The 16,012-nt window shown below is 57.2% G+C and overlaps 9 protein-coding genes across 9 annotated transcripts; 4 read left to right on the top strand and 5 right to left on the bottom strand.

Moving 5' to 3' along the window:
- Nucleotides 1-159: 159 nt before the first annotated feature.
- SCHCODRAFT_01071152 (ankyrin) lies at nucleotides 160-675 on the bottom strand (the record flags this gene model as incomplete). The annotated part of the gene is made up of 1 exon (XM_050340974.1): nucleotides 160-675. A coding segment is annotated over one exon (516 nt), but the record flags the coding sequence as incomplete, so codon positions are not given.
- A 72-nt stretch (nucleotides 676-747) lies between these two features.
- Nucleotides 748-1,095, bottom strand: SCHCODRAFT_02461636 (ankyrin repeat protein; the record flags this gene model as incomplete). Its single annotated transcript, XM_050342619.1, has 1 exon — nucleotides 748-1,095. A coding segment is annotated over one exon (348 nt), but the record flags the coding sequence as incomplete, so codon positions are not given.
- Nucleotides 1,096-1,511: 416 nt separating this feature from the next.
- SCHCODRAFT_02674819 (uncharacterized protein) lies at nucleotides 1,512-4,896 on the bottom strand (the record flags this gene model as incomplete). The annotated part of the gene is made up of 11 exons (XM_003034874.1): nucleotides 1,512-1,517; nucleotides 1,558-1,732; nucleotides 1,786-2,334; nucleotides 2,389-2,413; nucleotides 2,460-2,633; nucleotides 2,669-2,917; nucleotides 2,964-3,104; nucleotides 3,163-3,366; nucleotides 3,408-3,768; nucleotides 3,970-4,096; nucleotides 4,421-4,896. The coding sequence occupies 11 exons, from the start codon at nucleotides 4,894-4,896 to the stop codon at nucleotides 1,512-1,514; spliced, it is 2,487 nt and encodes an 828-aa protein (XP_003034920.1).
- An 828-nt stretch (nucleotides 4,897-5,724) lies between these two features.
- On the top strand, nucleotides 5,725-6,423 carry SCHCODRAFT_02607773 (uncharacterized protein). Its single transcript, XM_050344275.1, has 2 exons — nucleotides 5,725-5,748; nucleotides 5,798-6,423. The coding sequence occupies exon 2, from the start codon at nucleotides 5,944-5,946 to the stop codon at nucleotides 6,109-6,111; it is 168 nt and encodes a 55-aa protein (XP_050203064.1). The 5' UTR covers nucleotides 5,725-5,748; nucleotides 5,798-5,943; the 3' UTR covers nucleotides 6,112-6,423.
- SCHCODRAFT_02607774 (uncharacterized protein) lies at nucleotides 6,054-6,649 on the bottom strand. Its single transcript, XM_050344276.1, has one exon. It carries the CDS (start codon nucleotides 6,515-6,517, stop codon nucleotides 6,254-6,256), a length of 264 nt encoding a protein of 87 aa, XP_050203065.1. The 5' UTR covers nucleotides 6,518-6,649; the 3' UTR covers nucleotides 6,054-6,253.
- A 261-nt stretch (nucleotides 6,650-6,910) lies between these two features.
- SCHCODRAFT_02607776 (FAD/NAD(P)-binding domain-containing protein) lies at nucleotides 6,911-10,011 on the top strand. Its single transcript, XM_050344277.1, has 7 exons — nucleotides 6,911-7,215; nucleotides 7,452-8,200; nucleotides 8,252-8,510; nucleotides 8,584-8,792; nucleotides 8,871-9,287; nucleotides 9,360-9,450; nucleotides 9,503-10,011. The coding sequence occupies exons 1-7, from the start codon at nucleotides 6,951-6,953 to the stop codon at nucleotides 9,511-9,513; spliced, it is 2,001 nt and encodes a 666-aa protein (XP_050203066.1). The 5' UTR covers nucleotides 6,911-6,950; the 3' UTR covers nucleotides 9,514-10,011.
- Nucleotides 10,012-10,109: 98 nt separating this feature from the next.
- Nucleotides 10,110-11,174, top strand: SCHCODRAFT_02743342 (glycoside hydrolase family 114 protein; the record flags this gene model as incomplete). Its single annotated transcript, XM_003035710.1, has 6 exons — nucleotides 10,110-10,330; nucleotides 10,390-10,473; nucleotides 10,526-10,601; nucleotides 10,686-10,868; nucleotides 10,923-11,000; nucleotides 11,049-11,174. 6 exons carry the CDS (start codon nucleotides 10,110-10,112, stop codon nucleotides 11,172-11,174), a joined length of 768 nt encoding a protein of 255 aa, XP_003035756.1.
- Nucleotides 11,138-13,793, bottom strand: SCHCODRAFT_02607781 (uncharacterized protein; the record flags this gene model as incomplete). The annotated part of the gene is made up of 12 exons (XM_003034873.2): nucleotides 11,138-11,644; nucleotides 11,758-11,847; nucleotides 11,907-12,030; nucleotides 12,081-12,665; nucleotides 12,733-12,813; nucleotides 12,862-12,992; nucleotides 13,053-13,211; nucleotides 13,280-13,360; nucleotides 13,419-13,456; nucleotides 13,514-13,534; nucleotides 13,583-13,609; nucleotides 13,658-13,793. Coding segments are annotated over 12 exons (1,718 nt in total), but the record flags the coding sequence as incomplete, so codon positions are not given.
- A 287-nt stretch (nucleotides 13,794-14,080) lies between these two features.
- Nucleotides 14,081-15,820, top strand: SCHCODRAFT_02562944 (phenylalanyl-tRNA synthetase). The gene is made up of 3 exons (XM_003035709.2): nucleotides 14,081-15,037; nucleotides 15,093-15,447; nucleotides 15,512-15,820. Exons 1-3 carry the CDS (start codon nucleotides 14,107-14,109, stop codon nucleotides 15,594-15,596), a joined length of 1,371 nt encoding a protein of 456 aa, XP_003035755.1. The 5' UTR covers nucleotides 14,081-14,106; the 3' UTR covers nucleotides 15,597-15,820.
- Nucleotides 15,821-16,012: the final 192 nt, after the last annotated feature.

The following is a 16,012-nucleotide window of genomic DNA, read 5'->3' on the forward strand; positions in this document are numbered from 1 at the left end:
AGTGGTATCTGACCCCTAGGCGATGCCTGATCAGTACTTCAGTCACCAGTCTGGCCCGGGCAATTTCCCTCTTGAGGTCGTGCAATCGTTCCTCTGCGTTGATGCTTAGCCACTTTTCGCGCTGGTCCTGGTTAGCAACGCACCTTAAGACTTCTCTTCTGCCTTCTGTGCTTGCTTCCTCGTCCATAGCGATTCAATTGGGATCCTTCCTGTTTCCTTTGTCAAGCCGGCTCGTCCGAGTAACTCGCGGATGCGCATGTCCCTTTTGACATCCTTCGAAAGCTGCGGGTGTTGGCCTACAGCGTCCAGGATCGTAGTGCCGTCTTTCGCGCGTATCTTCGGGTCGCTGCCCAGCTCGAGCAGGCGCGCTACGGCGCGCTCTTCGCCTCCGTAGGCCGCAAGGTATAAGGGGGTCCACCCGTCCTCGTCAACAGCCTCCAGCGCTGCGCCTCGACTGACGAGGAGGTCGATCACATCTACATGGCCACCGCGGGCAGCCCAGTGCAGAGGTGTGCGACCCACGTCGTTGAGAGCGTCGACGATGGCTCCTCCGTCGAGGAGAAGGCGGACGACGCCCACATGCCCTCGCAAGGCCGTGTCATGGAGGGCAGTATCGCCGTCGTTATCTCTGTCCTCGAGATCTCCATGACATGTACTCAGGAGCAGGCGAGTGATCTCTTCGTGTCCACTCCCAGAAGCCATCATCAGAGGGGTGCTTTTGTGGTTCGTCTGCGCAGTGCTGTTGGCACCTCGTTCGAGGAGCAGGCTGGCGACAGTGACATAGCCACCTTGAACTGCAAAATGGAGAGCGGTGAAGCCTTCGGCGTCGCTGTCGTCAAGAGGTGCGCCCCGGTCCAGGAGCAGGCGAACAACGTCCTCGTGCCCTTCCTGGGCTGCGAACATCAGCGGTGTGCCCTGCATGTCGGTTCGTGGCGCGATGGCGGCCCCTCTGTCGAGGAGCGATGCAACAATCCTGAGATGTCCGCCCCAAGCCGCCAGATGGAGTGCAGTCCAGTCGATGGTGTCGCAAGAATTCACATCCCCCGCGTAATCAAAGAGAAGCTCAGTCAGTCTATCATGCCCGGTCTCCGCCGCAGTACGAAGGGTAATATTCAGCGTATCCCGCACGCCAGCGTCTGCGCTGGCCTTGCTCAGGGTGGCGATGATGTCCGGCTCGAGGCTGGCGTAGAGAGCGTCGCCTGCCAGAGCAACATACTGGACCCAGGTCCAAATCAACTGTGACTGGGGGTTCAGACAGTACGCCCCGCTAGCGACAAAGGCGATATACGCAAGCCCAGTGCGCGCCATGAGACTATAGTCCGTGTCACAAGAGTAGAACGGCGAAGACGGTGCAAGGTTGCGGAGAAAGTCGCGAACAGAAGCGTGAGCGAGCCGTACGAAGTTCTGACTGACACAGATGAACATCGAGCCCACCATCTGAACGACGGCCTCGGGCTCGGGCCTCAGTGACAAATCGTAGACGGGCATGACCTCGGTGTAATCAAAGGACATCAGGTCTGCGAAGTCGTCCAGCGATAGAGGCCCCACTGAACGGACAAGCCATAGCAGCAAGCGCCGGACGTCCTCCCGGTCGGCGGGAGAGATGGAATCCAGGCATGCCTTGTACAGCGCTTCCAATGATTCGGGAAGAGACTTCAAGCGCTGGCGGACCTTTCCAGGCATCCCGGCGATGCTCCTGAGCTCCTGAATGACCAACACCGTCCAACGGAAACTGAGGACGCATGCAATCAATTGCTTGCGATGGAACGGTATAGAATGACTGACTTGCCCTCCGCGCCTGCCAGCAGTGTCTGCCGCACTCCATCACGGTCTTTGATTCTCTCCAACGCACCTCCAGCGGACATGGCAATGTCGAGTACTGTCCCGATATCGCCGTCCGTGTCGTTGTCATCGATGGAGATCACGACGTCGAATGTGCCGGCACCCGTTACGGTGCGGCGAGAGGCAAGCAATGAGACCGTGGGTATATCTCGCAGACGCTCGAGGAAGGGAAGCACATCGGCCTCGTCCGCTTCGTCCAATGCATCGATGACAATGAATGTACACTGCGAGAGGGAGCGGAGAAGTCCCATGAGCAGACGCTCTTTGTCGAATTTTGTCGTATATCCGCTCTCTGCAGCCTTCTGGCGCGACTCGGAGATCGTGGATGCGCATGTCGGGCTCTTGAGGGCGACTTGGTACAGCAGCGCGGAGAGGAGCGAGTGTAGATCCTGCGCGCTAGCGCCATTAGTCGCGTCGAACAGATGGATAATCACAAGCGACTCAGGGACGGAAGACGCGCAGTATGCTTGGAGGGCTTGGGCGGCAGCAGCGCTGGAACAGTGCGTGTTAAACAGGCAGAGGTGTGCGCGGTATGCATCAACGTACATCATTGTGCTCTTCCCACTACCAGCTGGCGTACGATGAGATGACATGCGCGAGAACAATGCTGAACTCACCCTTCCCGCTGAGTAGCACGGATCTGGCTTTGCCTTGCCGAAAATCGTTGAACACGTCGCCATCGAGGAACCACGAGCCGGTCCCCTCTGCGCGGTCATCCAGCAGCCTGCTCAGCTTGAACGAAGGGTCCGGGTACTTAAGCCACTGCGCGACCTTGTCGAACTCGGCGATTGCTGGAGGGAGGAGTTATGAGCATCATTTGGCGCACATGAACGGGTCTGCCCACCCTTGATCTCCCTGAGATCCTCTGCCTGCCGATAGAATAAAAGCTCTACGCGACGGAGGATGGCGCGATTGGCGGCTATTTCCTCGTTTGTCAAGGAGGTGTTGTCTGTTGTCTGATAGTCAGTATACAACCATAGGAACAACAGGTTTTGCAGCGTGCCTTGAACTTCGCGCGCGACTTGCAGCAGGTCAAGCAAGCGCTGGTTGACCCAATCTTGCGCGACCTTTCCCTCTATGTAGTATTTAGCTGGTGGCACCTGTTCGATGAAGGGGCCCACCCGCGATGCTCGACATCACTTGCGTCACCTTCTCGAACGTGACACCCACAATCGCTTCATGGTGACGGGTAGCGAGCCGGCCGAGGTCCTGGAGGGCAGAAGACAGTGGCCGCACGTCGACGAGGCTCTGCAGCCACAGTCCTGCGGTTCGCCGTCACCGATGAGCTGCGCAGGAATGAAGAGGAGACTCGGCGCTCACGGAGACGTCCCTCGCGCGTCACCTTCACGATCGCGGCCAGCACAGACACGATCTGTGCGAGCAGCTTCACGGAAGCGTCACGGAGCAGATCCCCGGGCTGCGAACCGACGACGGCCTCGACGACCCGCAGGTGCATCTTGATCTCGTCGAGCGCGGTCCCAACCTGCGCGAGTTCCTCGTGGGTTTTGACGCATGCATGTACCACTTGAACATATATCCAGTCGGATGCGTGAAAAGGGACACACGCTGAGGATCAAGCCCACCGCAGAGAAGATGATCTTGCTTGGGGGGAAGGCCTGTGATCGGACGCATCAGCACGCCGCCTCTGCTCGGCATCGCGCCAGTACTCGCCGTTGAGCCAAGTGTGTCGCCGATGGGGGCGCACAGCTTCTCGAGAACGCGGGCTAGCGGGACAATGCGGGCGCGCATCTTGTGCCAATGGTCCTTCTGGAGCGCGTCCTCCGCCTCCTCTCTGCGTTTGATGTAGGCGACAACTGCCTCTTGCGAACCGAAGCCGGATTGAAGGAGGTCGGCGCCTATCGTGTGTTGGCACTCGGCTACCGCCTCGGCCCAGATACTCGATAACGCGTCCTCGCGAGTCACATTCTGGGGGCGAGTCAGAGGCGGTGAGCTCCCTAAGGCCATGCCCATCGACGGCGTGGATGAACAGGCGTATGAGACGATAGGAAGGCGCGCGCTCTTGTTGTCCGCTGTCGACGCGAGCGAGACAACTGACGCAGAGGGGCAGGACACAGTTACGCCTTGGGAAGTTGAAGGGGTTGTGCGGTGCGATAGACGACGAAATACAGATGAGAACCCGAGCCGGCCGCGCAGACGTTGATGGTCCACAGCCTGAGACGTGGACGAGGTAGGGGAGTTGGACATCGTCGCTGAGAGATCACCAGCGATGGTCGCGAGCCAGGAGGGGGAGCAGCTGTGGGACTCGTGAGTAGCTACTAGTAAGTTGTGCGCTAACTATGAATTTCAGTGTACATCGCGATGATCAGTATGCAGTGGCAGGCAATGAGCTGTACAGCCGTTTGCAGAATAGAATGCAGTCTCGTGCTGCGAGAATTCGAGCACGCGGCCGTTGCAGATCAATCAGACGCGTCTCTCGCGGGCCAGCGACGCTCTGGGCTTGCACGTATGGGTCCCTGGCGACGCGACGGGACCCACGTGCTGGAAACCTCGCAGCACGGGACTGCAATCTATTCTGCAAACGGCGTATACTCGCTCACGGGCCTCGGGCGCGGCTTACGGTCGGCGGGAAGGACCAGGTTCGATTTCGGATTTTGCGTTGCGTGATCGCGATGCGTAAGGTCGGCGGTTCGAATCAGGGTTGATAGTAGGTATTTCTTCCTGGCCTCTTCTCGTTGTTCTAGAGCTACATTTCGACGTATAGTCAGTAGATGTAGCAGTCCATATATCCTCCCGTATTGGGAGTGTCTCAAAAGCCACGAATTCGGGGTCGGAGAAAATGCCGGCATTTGCCGAAGTCCGGCAGACGCCGGTGCGCGAGCTTGGCAGTTGCTTCTCACGGTTGTACTTGACTGTGCGCGGTCCATTCGGCCTGCGCCACGCTCTCTGGCAGCATCTTAAATGTGCGATGTCAAAAATGGAGCCTGTATAAGATGGTATCTGGACGCCTCGAGGGAATATGATCCCAGAAAACATCTTGAAAGACCCACAGTCGGGGTGGGAGATGAGAGCATCAAGCACCTTGTGATGGGACATAATCTGCCGGTATACCCCTTGGTGTCCTCAACTACAGATAACATTATAGTATTGGAGCTTTCTTGAAGGAACAAAAGATAGCAGCTTCGCCCACGACAAGGTCGAGCTCAATTGAGAGAAACGGAAAAGTAAGCAAAAAGCGAGCAGCTAAGCTGCTATAGAGTGTCAGCATACTCGCCAGGTAATATATAGGCAAGGCATATACTACAATGTAGAATGCAAGGCACCTATTTGGTCCCGGGCGAGACAAAGGGACAGAAGTTCAACCGTGAGAAGCAACTGCCAAGCTCGCGCACCGGCGTCTGCCGGACTTCGGCAAATGCCGGCATTTTCTCCGACCCCGAATTCGTGGCTTTTGAGACACTCCCAATACGGGAGGATATATGGACTGCTACATCTACTGACTATACGTCGAAATGTAGCTCTAGAACAACGAGAAGAGGCCAGGAAGAAATACCTACTATCAACCCTGATTCGAACCGCCGACCTTACGCATCGCGATCACGCAACGCAAAATCCGAAATCGAACCTGGTCCTTCCCGCCGACCGTACGCGGCTGCCATCAATGCGCACTGATGGACCTGAACTCAAACCGAGCCTGGAGTCAAGGCTATCGCGCTGGCGGCTGGCAGCGTCCTCAGAGGAAGGCTATCCTGCCACGGTATGTCGACGAGAAATTAAGGCCGGTCTTGCTTCGCGTATTATGATACACATTGATGTGACAAAGAAGGGCATGACAAGCAATGTCTAGACGGCTTGCAAAGACGTGCGTACGGTTCAGTGATAGTCAGACTATCGGCTTGAGCATCCAAGAGGCTGCGAATCCCCTAGCTTGTCTAGGGCTCTTGCGCCCTTTAATTGCCGTGAGAATCTTGTCCTGAGTAAACAAGGCCAAATTTACTGTGCCAAAGATCGTAGGTTCGAATCCGCCAGCTCGTGGCTTCCTTCCTTACCCCTACTCGGGTACACAACGTCCCGACCCAAGACTCGAGGGTGGGAGGGTTGGGGGAAAGAAATGTGATATGACGAGCGCAGGGCTGCGCGGAGATGGGTGTCGAGGACAAGAGAGACAGCGCTGATCGTCCGTCGACCCCGCTTAGTCAGCATTCGCTGTGCATCTCGCTCGCGTGCTCTCTCGACTCACAGCTGCCATTTCCCCCTTTCAAGCGCTCAGATACCCAAACGACGTATACACGCAAGCAGTATTTTCTGTGAGTGAATGGCTAATCATCACATTACTTCAGCATAGCACGCATTCAATAAAACAGTCCGACGCGCATTGTCGAGCGACCAAAATCAGCCGTCGCTCAACTTTCTTCGAAGGTCCCAAGGGTGATTGAGCGAGAATCGATGTCTGTCAGCACGTGTAATGAACGATGTACGAGGTCAGGAGCGCGCGAACTTCGCGCTCATCATCTGCTGGGGACCGACCGCAGAACAAATAAAGGTAAGCAAGTGCACTCAACGGCGTTGGCCCGATTCCTTGCGCTGGAACCCGGTCGACTTGAGAGCATGCGGTCACGGCTCTTGTCAGCTCAATACTACCCTGCGGCTTCTGATTCGTCTGCTGGAAACCATTGTGCTTCGTATGTTTTTGGCTAACATGGTTCGGCATTGACATGCTTCAAGGTCGTCGCTACGTTCAGTTAACTAGAACATTGAGTCATTAGCCAGCAAGCCAGCGCCGCTGCGGCGAGCTCCAGGCTCCTTCCTTTTGTCCCCAAGCTCGGCGAAATTTGGCTCACCATTTCAGCAACACAATACAGCACGCTCTCAGAGTCTCAACGGCAAACAGTCCAACGCATCAGCTTGGACAAGCCAGGGCGCTGCTGGCGCAGTCAGCGCTTATCGAGTAACCAGTAAGGCCACTAAGATTTGAAGAAAGATGCTTGTGTGAGCGCCAGTTGTGAGTTCAGTTTTGTCGCTGCTTGCGGCCCGCTTCGGGCCGAGGCGCATAACCCCATTGGGCTCAAGTACCCGGACCGATCAACGAGTCTGACGTTCAATAACCGACATATGATTCGCGGCTCTTGTACTGCTTGCTGCTGACCGTCATGCTCACTTTACGGCGCCTACCAAGGGCGCCGAGGACGTCATACCTGCGAGGTCGCGCTCGCTGTCTGCATTCGTCGCCAAGGGCCCTCAACGAGAAGTTCAACCCCGCCGAAGTCGAGCGTGCGGAGGACGAGGTCGATGTGTGCATTGTTGGTGGAGGGCCTGCAGGTCTGAGCGCAGCGATCAGGTTGAAGCAGTTGGAGAGGGAGAAGGGGAATGGGCGGGAGTTGCGAGTAGTTGTGTTGGAGAAGGGCAGCGAAGCTGGTGAGTAGCGTGAGTTGCATATACCCCTTGCATCGCGCGGTATTCCTCTTACCGTCCTAGCCCCCGCTTCGTACGAACGGGCTGCCACTCCCACACACTATCCAGCCGCCTGTTCTTTGCTCCTGCTTCCCCACATCCCCGGCTATGCTCCATGGTCCGGCTGTAGCTTTCACTTGATTCCGTCCACGCACTCCCCGAGACCCTCGCACTACCTTCGTCATCTGACACCCCTCCAGGCTCCCACATCCTCTCTGGCGCCGTAATCGAGCCCCGCGCCCTCGACGAGCTCCTCCCCGAATGGCGCAATGGCGACCACCCCCTCACCCAGCCCGCCACCCGCTCCCGCATGCTCTTCCTCACCGAAGGCTTCTCAATACCGCTCCCCCATCCACCACAAATGAACGTACGCGGGAACTATCCCGGTCACAAGGACAGCTTCATCACGAGCCTGAGCGGCTTCACAAGGTGGCTCGCTGGCGTCGCCGAGGAGCACGGCGTGGAGGTCTACCCTGGCTTCGCAGGCGCTCAACTCGCCTATGGGGAAGAGGACGCGAACAAGGTCGTCGGCGTTGTCACCAACGAGGTCGGTCTTGCGCGCGACTATACCATGAAGTCCTCCTTCGAGCCCGGTATGCGCTTCCGCGCGCGCGCCACCCTCCTAGCAGAGGGTGCACACGGCTCCTTGACGAAGGAGGCTTGCAGGAAGTACCGCCTGCGAGATAAACCCGCCGAAGGGTCGACCGAGCCTGTTGTCAACCCGGATCCCCAGGCTCAGACCTACGGCTTCGGGTTGAAGGAGGTGTGGCAGGTCCCCCAAGAAGTTCACCGACCAGGCGAGGTGGTGCACACATTGGGCTGGCCGCTCACGTACGACACGTATGGTGGAGGCTGGGTCTACCATATGGCGGATAACTTGGTCAGCGTGGGCTTGGTGGTGGGCTTGAACTACAAGAACCCGTATATGCAACCGTACCGCGAGTTCCAGGTAAGCATTGACGCATCTGCCAATATATCTTGTTCTAAATAACTGTTCCAGAGAATGAAGCACCACCCCTACATGCGCGCCCTCTTCGACGTGCCAGGCGCGCAAAGGTTAGCATACGGCGCGCGCACAATGACGTCCGGCGGCCTGCAGAGTCTCCCCGCACGCCTGCACTTCCCCGGCGGCTCCCTCATCGGCTGCGCCGCGGGCATGGTCAACGTTGGCAAGATCAAGGGCACGCATAACGCGATGAAGAGCGGTATGATTGCTGCGGAGGCTGCCTTTGACGCGATTATGGAGCAGGGCGAGGAAGGTTAGTATGGAGACCTCCATTGTACTTATTAACTTTGGGATGCTCCTCAACACTGATCTGACTACTTTCGCAGCTCCCGTTGCACCCGTTGACATGTCCGGGTACACGAAGGCGTTCCGGGATTCTTGGGTGTATGACGACCTGTACGAGGTTCGCAACCTCAAGCCGTCGTTCGGGACGTCGTTGGGGATCTTTGCGGGTGCGGCGTACTCAGGCGTGGATTCGTTGCTGCACGGCAAGGTACCTTGGACACTGCGTCATAGTAAGAGCTCGTTGGATGAGGTGCGTGCGATGTCTTCTACTGGCCCGTCATCCCTACACTAGCCCGTCATCCTTACCCAGCGACTAACTCTTGCATAGTCAACCAAGTACGACCGCTCGTACGACTCGACGAAGACGGAGTCCGCGTCGCGGCATAAGCCGATCGACTACCCGCCCTTCCAGCCGCCCTTGTCTACCGACCTGATGACCAGCGTCGCGCTCACGGGCACGAACCACGAGGAGGACGAGCCCGTGCACCTGAAGGTCGGCTTGAAGTCGTTGCGCGAGGCGAACGCCGAGAAGGAGGAGGCGAGCGTTGAGAAGGCGAAGCCCTTGACGCAGGACTGCAACTCCACGGCTGACGCCCGGAGGGAGCACGTGCGTGTCAACGTTGAGCAGTACGCGGGCTTGTTGCAGCGCGCGTGCCCTGCGGGCGTGTACGAGTATGTCGATGTCGAGAAGGGGCAGGAGAGCCCAGAGGCATACAACGGCAAGAAGCTGGTCATCAACTCACAGGTAAGCGCGGGTCATGTCCGCTTTCGAATACCGTTCAGTCCAGTCCAGTCCGTACTGACATGCCGCCACTAGAACTGCATCCACTGCAAGCTCTGCGACATCAAGGTGCCCACCCAGGACGTTACCTGGTCTGTCCCGCAAGGCGGTGGTGGGCCGAAGTACAGTAAGCCCTTTCCATGACTTGCCGCCTATCCGACGATGCTGATTTTCCACAGCTCTTACCTGATCCCGTCATTTCAACGTTCGTCGTACTGCTTTGTAGTCGCATGCTTTCGCAATACAGTGCATGTAAATCCTTCTCCGCGCCCGAGTGAATGCGATGAAGGTCTCCCGCAGGTACGACACCGCCTGGCGTGGCCGAGGGCGGGGCGTGACTGCCTAACGGTGGCGGCCGCAGGTACGAGCGCGCGCTCGTCGCCGGAGGCGACGATGACGAGGCTTGCAAGACCTGCCCAAGTCCTTTCGAGGGACCGAGGGCAGGTTCTCAAACAGGTCCCACTTGGTCCCGAACATGCTGTCCTGGCCATTTACGAGGGCTGTGTGCCCCCCTGAACAATCATTGCCTCAAAAAAGGGCGTTGGCAGGTCGTCGATCGCCTGACGCTGCCAACGTTTCACGGAAGTATCACTTCGCTGCGCGGCTCCTCATGGGTAAGGAGACGATCATCGACGGCGGGTACGAGGCTGAATTAGCTGCGGGGGAGGGGGGATAGGGTATAAAGGGCTTGAGGTCTCTGTGTGATGGTCACCTACAGTCCCTCCATCACCCCCTCATTTCCCGTTCTTTCCAGTCACTTGTCAATATCTAACTTCAAGCTAACTTATGCGGACCTCTGTTGCTTCTGGTCTCGCCCTCGCCGCTGCGGCGCGCGCGGTGGACTTGTTCCCCGTTAACGGGAATGTGGACTACCAGCTTGGCGATGCGTACACCCCGCCCTCGGGCACGCAGATCGTCAGCAGGGACCACACCGCGGATCCTGCGGATGGGATCTACAACATCTGCTACATCAATGCGTTCCAGACGCAGGCGGAGGATGCGGATTGGTGAGCACTGGGGGTGGTTTCTGCACGAAGAGCGAAGGGAGCTCATTGTTTATACTTAGGTGGAAGAGCAACCATGACGATGTCCTGCTCCGCGATGGAGGCGACTACTACGAGGACCCGGACTGGCCGGGCGAGCTGCTCTTGTGAGTGACTCTTGCTCTGATGAGACTCCCGCTAAAGCTATGCCTAACACAGGGACACCACCACTGCTGCGAAGCGCGACGAGATCGCAGGCGTGATGAAGGGCTACATCGACGACTGTGTGTCTAAGGTACGCCTTGTTGAACCCGCTTCACGAGGCGAAGGCTTCCGCTTCAAGATAGAAAGGCAGTGTGTGCTGACTACCATTGACCAGGGCTTCAACGCCGTCGAGGCGGACAATCTGGACACATTCACGCGCACGGATCTGCTGACGCAGGACGGCAACTTTGCGCTGGCGAAAACGCTTGCGGACTATGCACACTCGCATAACCTGGCGTTCGGCCAGAAGAATGCAGCGGAGTACAGCAAGGACGCGAAGGCGGCTGTTGGCTTCGATGTGGGTATCCAGCAGATTTGAATGTTTGGTGCAGAATTGCTAACGGTTCCTTAGTTCGCAGTCACGGAGGAGTGCCAGGAGTGGACCGAGTGCGACGACTACACCGACGTCTACGGGCAGTACGTCATCGAGGTACGTCCATTCAGAAGGGGTTTCGAACGGCACATTGACTTGTGCAAGATCGAGTACGAGAAGGCGCAATTCGACGACGCCTGCAGCGAGCGTGGCGACCAGCTCCCTATCGTCTACCGCGACAAGAACCTCGTGGGCCCTAGCAAGTCCGCCTACAAGTTCCAGGCGTGCTAAGCGCTAAGCGGTCGTGAATTGCTTGGTTCCGAAGCCTTCACATTCCGGCCAATTAGGCAGATTCAAGGTCGATGTCCAAATGAGGGTAAAGTCAGTACATCTGTACGGAGGTGGCATAGTACATACGGCCATTGTATGTCACTGTACTACCGCTATCTCATTGGGTTATTTATGTGGCAGAAGCGCACTGGCAATGGAAAGGAAAGAACTGCAAGAACAGTGGTGTCACTTTTCCCCTCCCAACTTCCTCGCGCCAGCGAAATCGAACCCCGCATCCCCTTGGACCGTCAATGCATCTGGCCGGACCTCTTTCCCAGCAAGACTACCGCCCTCTTCGTCGAAGATGATCTGGTTGCTCGCGACGTTGACACGGCGGGTGTACGTATTACCGGCGACGTCGCTGTAGCTGAAAGTGTTGTTCGTCGACGCGTTGCCGTAGTTGCCGGAGGACGAAGTTTGGAAGAACGAGTCTGGCATAGGTGGGTTAGCGAGATCAAGAGATAATTTACCGAGCCTGAGGGTGGCATAGGGTAGTCCGGTAGAGATCCAAGAGAGCAGAGTAAAAGATAAAGGGAAAGCTCACCAGACGACTGCTGCGACTCGATGGTGGTCTCAAGAATGAATGGATGGAGGGCACCTGCGCGATTGTAGCTGTGGTCGATGATGAAGGTCCCTGATCATCCATACGCATTTTAGGCGATGTCACTACCATGGCCAATAGTGGCAACTCACAGTTGTCGTAATTCGCAGACCCGTACGTGTAGTTGATGGCCAAGGGGTACGAGAACTCATCCGAGACCACAGTGTCTCCGTTATGCGTCGAGGTAATTGTGCCGGTTGTGCTCTGGTCGATGAGCTGCACAACAGTTAACAAGCCAACTTATTCCACTGGGAAGTCATACGCACCTGCACCAGGTAGTCCGCCGAGAAGGTCTGCTTGCTGGTGTAGCCCAAGTCCTGCGCCCACACCACGGTCGTCTCTTCCCCATCCCCATCCACTAACACACTCTCAATGTGCACACTCCGCTTCGCATCCACCTCCACCTCGAATGCACCTTCGGTGGTATTCCCACCCGTCGTATCCGTCTCCGCATACTCCCCCACCTCATACACCGTCATATTCCCCGTCGTCCTCCCCTCCGAGTTCCCTGTTACCACCTGCAACAGCCCCGACACATACCAATTCCCCAGAATTGCATGGTCCTCTTCCGCCGACGCTACGTCCAGCGTATAATTATGCGGTTCACCATCGGTCAGGAGCGGCACGAACGGCGTGACGTCGATGGCGTAGCGCGGGAGGTCGAGAGCGTTGATGGCGTTTATGGGGCGCCAGGCGGGTGGGCTGAAGCCACCGGTGAAGATGACGGGGAAGGGAAAGGCAACGCCGGCGACCCTACCATCGATGAGGAGGCGGACTTCGCGGAAGGGGCCTTGTCCGTAGGTGAGGCCGTCGGGGAGGGAGGAGAGGTAGGCATTGGGGATGTTGCCGTACTATGTAAGTGGATGAGCGAAGAAAGCAAAAGAGGCAGTTAAAAAAGTGTAGTCGTAGAGTACGTACCCAGAATTCCTCCTGGCCATTTCCAGAGGCAAAGATCTCGGCGAAGAGCTTGATGGTGTTAACGGGGATGGTTACGTTTGTCTGCAAGGATGTTAGCTGAGGAAGTCCTCGAAAAGTCATATCGCCCACAGAAAACCCAGGTGGTACAGATGCGTCGTTACCGGTATCGTTAGCGCCGGTGCTGATAGGTAGAATTGTATCGGCTTGCTTCGCGGTAGGGTACTCGCCCGTCGCGGCGTAGTAAGTGGCGGTCACTGTAGCTGAGAGCATGCAGCAACCCGAATGAGCATCAGGATATTTGCATATCCACGTCGACGTACTCGAGTAAACGCCGTCCAGGTTGTCCTGAATGATATTGTCCAGCTGCAAGATGAAGGTGCCAGGCTTGGCAAAGAGCGGAATATACTGGGTGACGTCCTTGATATAAGTCCAGATTATGCCGTCGCCGCGAGTAGGCTCGGGTGTCGAGGTGCGCCAAACTAGCATACGATAAGTTAGCGGCGTGTGGAGGCGACGAGGAAGATAGGAAAAGCGACAGAACACGTACTTTCGACATTCTGAAAGGTGAAAATACCAAGGCGATCGTACTGCGTACCGTTCGAGGTCACGGTGAGGTTCAAAGAGACCGCTGATAGGGCGATGTTAACTATGATAAGCATAGTAAATGTGCACCTTTGTCAACTCACCCGACCATGAACCTGGATCTCCGCATTCCGTTGGAGGCCTAAGTAGTTGCAAATTATGGGCAAGTAGGCCTCAGCGAGAGCTCTCAATAACTCACTCAAGTTGAACTACCTCCGCACTGCGGCCATTAGCACGCTGGACTTCATTCGTTCAGCAATCCACTTACTCGCCGTAGCTATTCGCAAAGTCTCGTCTGGTGCCCTCTTAGAATCGGTAGCACCTCGTCAGTCGACTGACTCACTGAAGGACAGTGATTGTGCACTCCTGGACGCCAACAGGGAGCGGAGGGGGCTCGGAGACCTGGAAATCAGCGAGAACGTCGGCGGAAACGGTCACCGCAGCGGCGAGCCCGAGCAGCGCCCAGACAACTCTCATGGTTCAGGGCAAGGTGCGATAGCAGGTGCTCTTACGAGCGCATGGGTATGAGATTCGAAGCGCCGCCATCCTGAATTCTGATGGCGTTCCATGCGCGCTTAGAGCTGTCGTCGGTGTTCATTCGGCGGGACATAATAACTGGCCAAGTGCATAGAGCAACTGCCAAAGGCTCAAGGTTAATGAAGGGATTCGGATAGCATTGAGATGGAAGTTCAGGACAAGGTCACCACAACGTTGAGCGCGGAATCTGCCGGGCCGGTGGCGCGATCGAGGCGCACGCCGCGCCCGACGCTTGTCCCCGACCGCGACGGCGCGATGCTCGCACGCGCATTCAGCTCTCCTCACGCATTGCGTACCTCCTCAAGACTCTCGCAAGGGTTACTGAGGCGGGAGACGTACCATGTCCGACTGAACATTCGCAGGGGACTGGCAACATCACTAAACCCCGCAGAAACGGTACAGCTGCAGGGGAAAGAGTACCCGCGCGATGACTGGACGAACGTCACGCCTTCCATCACTTCCAAGATCCCCCTTCGCCTTCACACCCGGCAGGGACATCCACTCTCTACTCTGCGCGCGCTCATAGAGGAGCACTACTCTGACTTCGCCCACCTCTCCTCCCTCTCCCCCCTCGTTTCCCCCTCCAAGAACTTCGATGAGCTTGGCTTCCCCCCAGACCACCCCGGCCGCTCGAAGACGGACAGCTACTACGTGAACCGCGACCTCATGCTCCGCACGCACACCTCCGCCCACGAAGTCGAGGTCTTCCGCGCCGGGCACGACCGCTGGCTGCTCACTGCGGACGTCTACCGTCGCGACGAGATCGACGGCTCGCACTACCCCGTATTCCACCAGGTCGAGGGCGCGCGCATATGGGAGGCCGGCGCGAACGGCATGCGCGAGGTCGCGGAGGATAATGCGCGCCTGAGGGCAGCGCTGGCGGCGGAGAACATCGTGATCGAGGACGTGCCGCATGTGTCGGGGACGAACCCCGCGCAGCCGGGGCATGATCCAGAGCACTCGGCTCTTGTAGCAGAGAATTTGAAGCTGTCGCTGAACTCGATGATCCTCAAGCTCTTTGGGCACGCGGCAGGCGCGACAAAGGCTGAGCCCTTGCGCGTGCGATGGATCGAAGCGTACTTCCCCTTCACATCTCCCAGCTTTGAGGTCGAAGTCTTCTTCCGCGGCAAGTGGCTGGAGATCCTTGGGTCTGGCGTCGTGCAGCAGAAGACTCTGGACGTCGCAGGTGCGCGCCTCCCCTTCCGTCTCCTCTTTTTAACACTCTCTGACCTCCTGCCCAGGCGTCCCCAACAAGATTGGCTGGGCCTTCGGCCTCGGGCTCGAGCGCATCGCCATGATTCTCTTCTCTATCCCCGACATCCGTTTGTTCTGGTCCGAGGACCCGCGTTTCCTGCGCCAATTCCAACAAGGCCAATTCACGACGTTCCAGCCCTATTCGAAGTACCCCGCCTGCACGAAGGACGTGAGCTTCTGGGTGCCCACAGGGGCGGACCTGCACGAGAACGACTTCTGCGACGTCGTACGGGATGTGGCTGGCGATATGGTGGAGGATGTGAAGAAGATCGACGAGTTCGTACATCCGAGGACGAACAGGAAAAGTCTTTGCTTCCGCGTGAACTACAGGTCGATGGATAGGTACGCAATGATCCTCTTGTATCTTCTACATCCAACTTGTTCATGCCTACTTACTCGCAACCAGGTCGTTGTCGAACGAAGAGGCCCTAGTACTTCACAGCCAGGTCGTGAACCGTCTCAAGGACCAATTCGCGGTCGAGATCCGGTGACAATATCATGTAGCATTGCAATGCACCGCTATCAGCCACCACTCTATACGAAATGCCAACGACATTGTAGCGTTTGTGCCCGGTCAGGTCCGACTGAGGGTCAGGCCGACGTCGAGCTATGGACGAAGGGAGATGATCAAAGGTTTCCGATCGGCTGGATCGGCCACCCTCGACACCTGCAGGGTCGTGTAAGCGTATGCTATCTGAGTACACGCTCATCGTTTCCTTGTGAGACGTGTGATATCTGTGTGAGTGAACTCATAAATGGTTCTTTTTATCGGCTTTGAAATTCCTGTCGGGGTACGTCGCTCATGCGCTGACCCCGAGACCTCTCGGGCCCGTCGCGTCTCCATCAAAGATGGCAGTAGAGAGCGGTGACCCGAACCTGAAGAATACACGAGTCCATAGACCACAGT

Source organism: Schizophyllum commune (genome assembly GCF_000143185.2).
Source record: "Schizophyllum commune H4-8 unplaced genomic scaffold SCHCOscaffold_1, whole genome shotgun sequence".
NCBI lineage: Eukaryota > Fungi > Basidiomycota > Agaricomycetes > Agaricales > Schizophyllaceae > Schizophyllum > Schizophyllum commune.

Bases quoted from the DNA above. Each gene is read 5' to 3' on its own strand.
- SCHCODRAFT_02607773 (XM_050344275.1), top strand. From the start codon at position 5,944: ATGGGTGTCGAGGACAAGAGAGACAGCGCTGATCGTCCGTCGACCCCG.
- SCHCODRAFT_02607774 (XM_050344276.1), bottom strand. From the start codon at position 6,517: ATGTCAATGCCGAACCATGTTAGCCAAAAACATACGAAGCACAATGGT.
- SCHCODRAFT_02607776 (XM_050344277.1), top strand. From the start codon at position 6,951: ATGCTCACTTTACGGCGCCTACCAAGGGCGCCGAGGACGTCATACCTG. The intron at 8,793-8,870 runs GTGCGTGCGATG...ACTCTTGCATAG, and splicing joins GTAAGAGCTCGTTGGATGAG to TCAACCAAGTACGACCGCTC. The intron at 9,288-9,359 runs GTAAGCGCGGGT...TGCCGCCACTAG, and splicing joins AGCTGGTCATCAACTCACAG to AACTGCATCCACTGCAAGCT.
- SCHCODRAFT_02562944 (XM_003035709.2), top strand. From the start codon at position 14,107: ATGCTCGCACGCGCATTCAGCTCTCCTCACGCATTGCGTACCTCCTCA. The intron at 15,038-15,092 runs GTGCGCGCCTCC...CCTCCTGCCCAG, and splicing joins GAAGACTCTGGACGTCGCAG to GCGTCCCCAACAAGATTGGC. The intron at 15,448-15,511 runs GTACGCAATGAT...ACTCGCAACCAG, and splicing joins AACTACAGGTCGATGGATAG to GTCGTTGTCGAACGAAGAGG.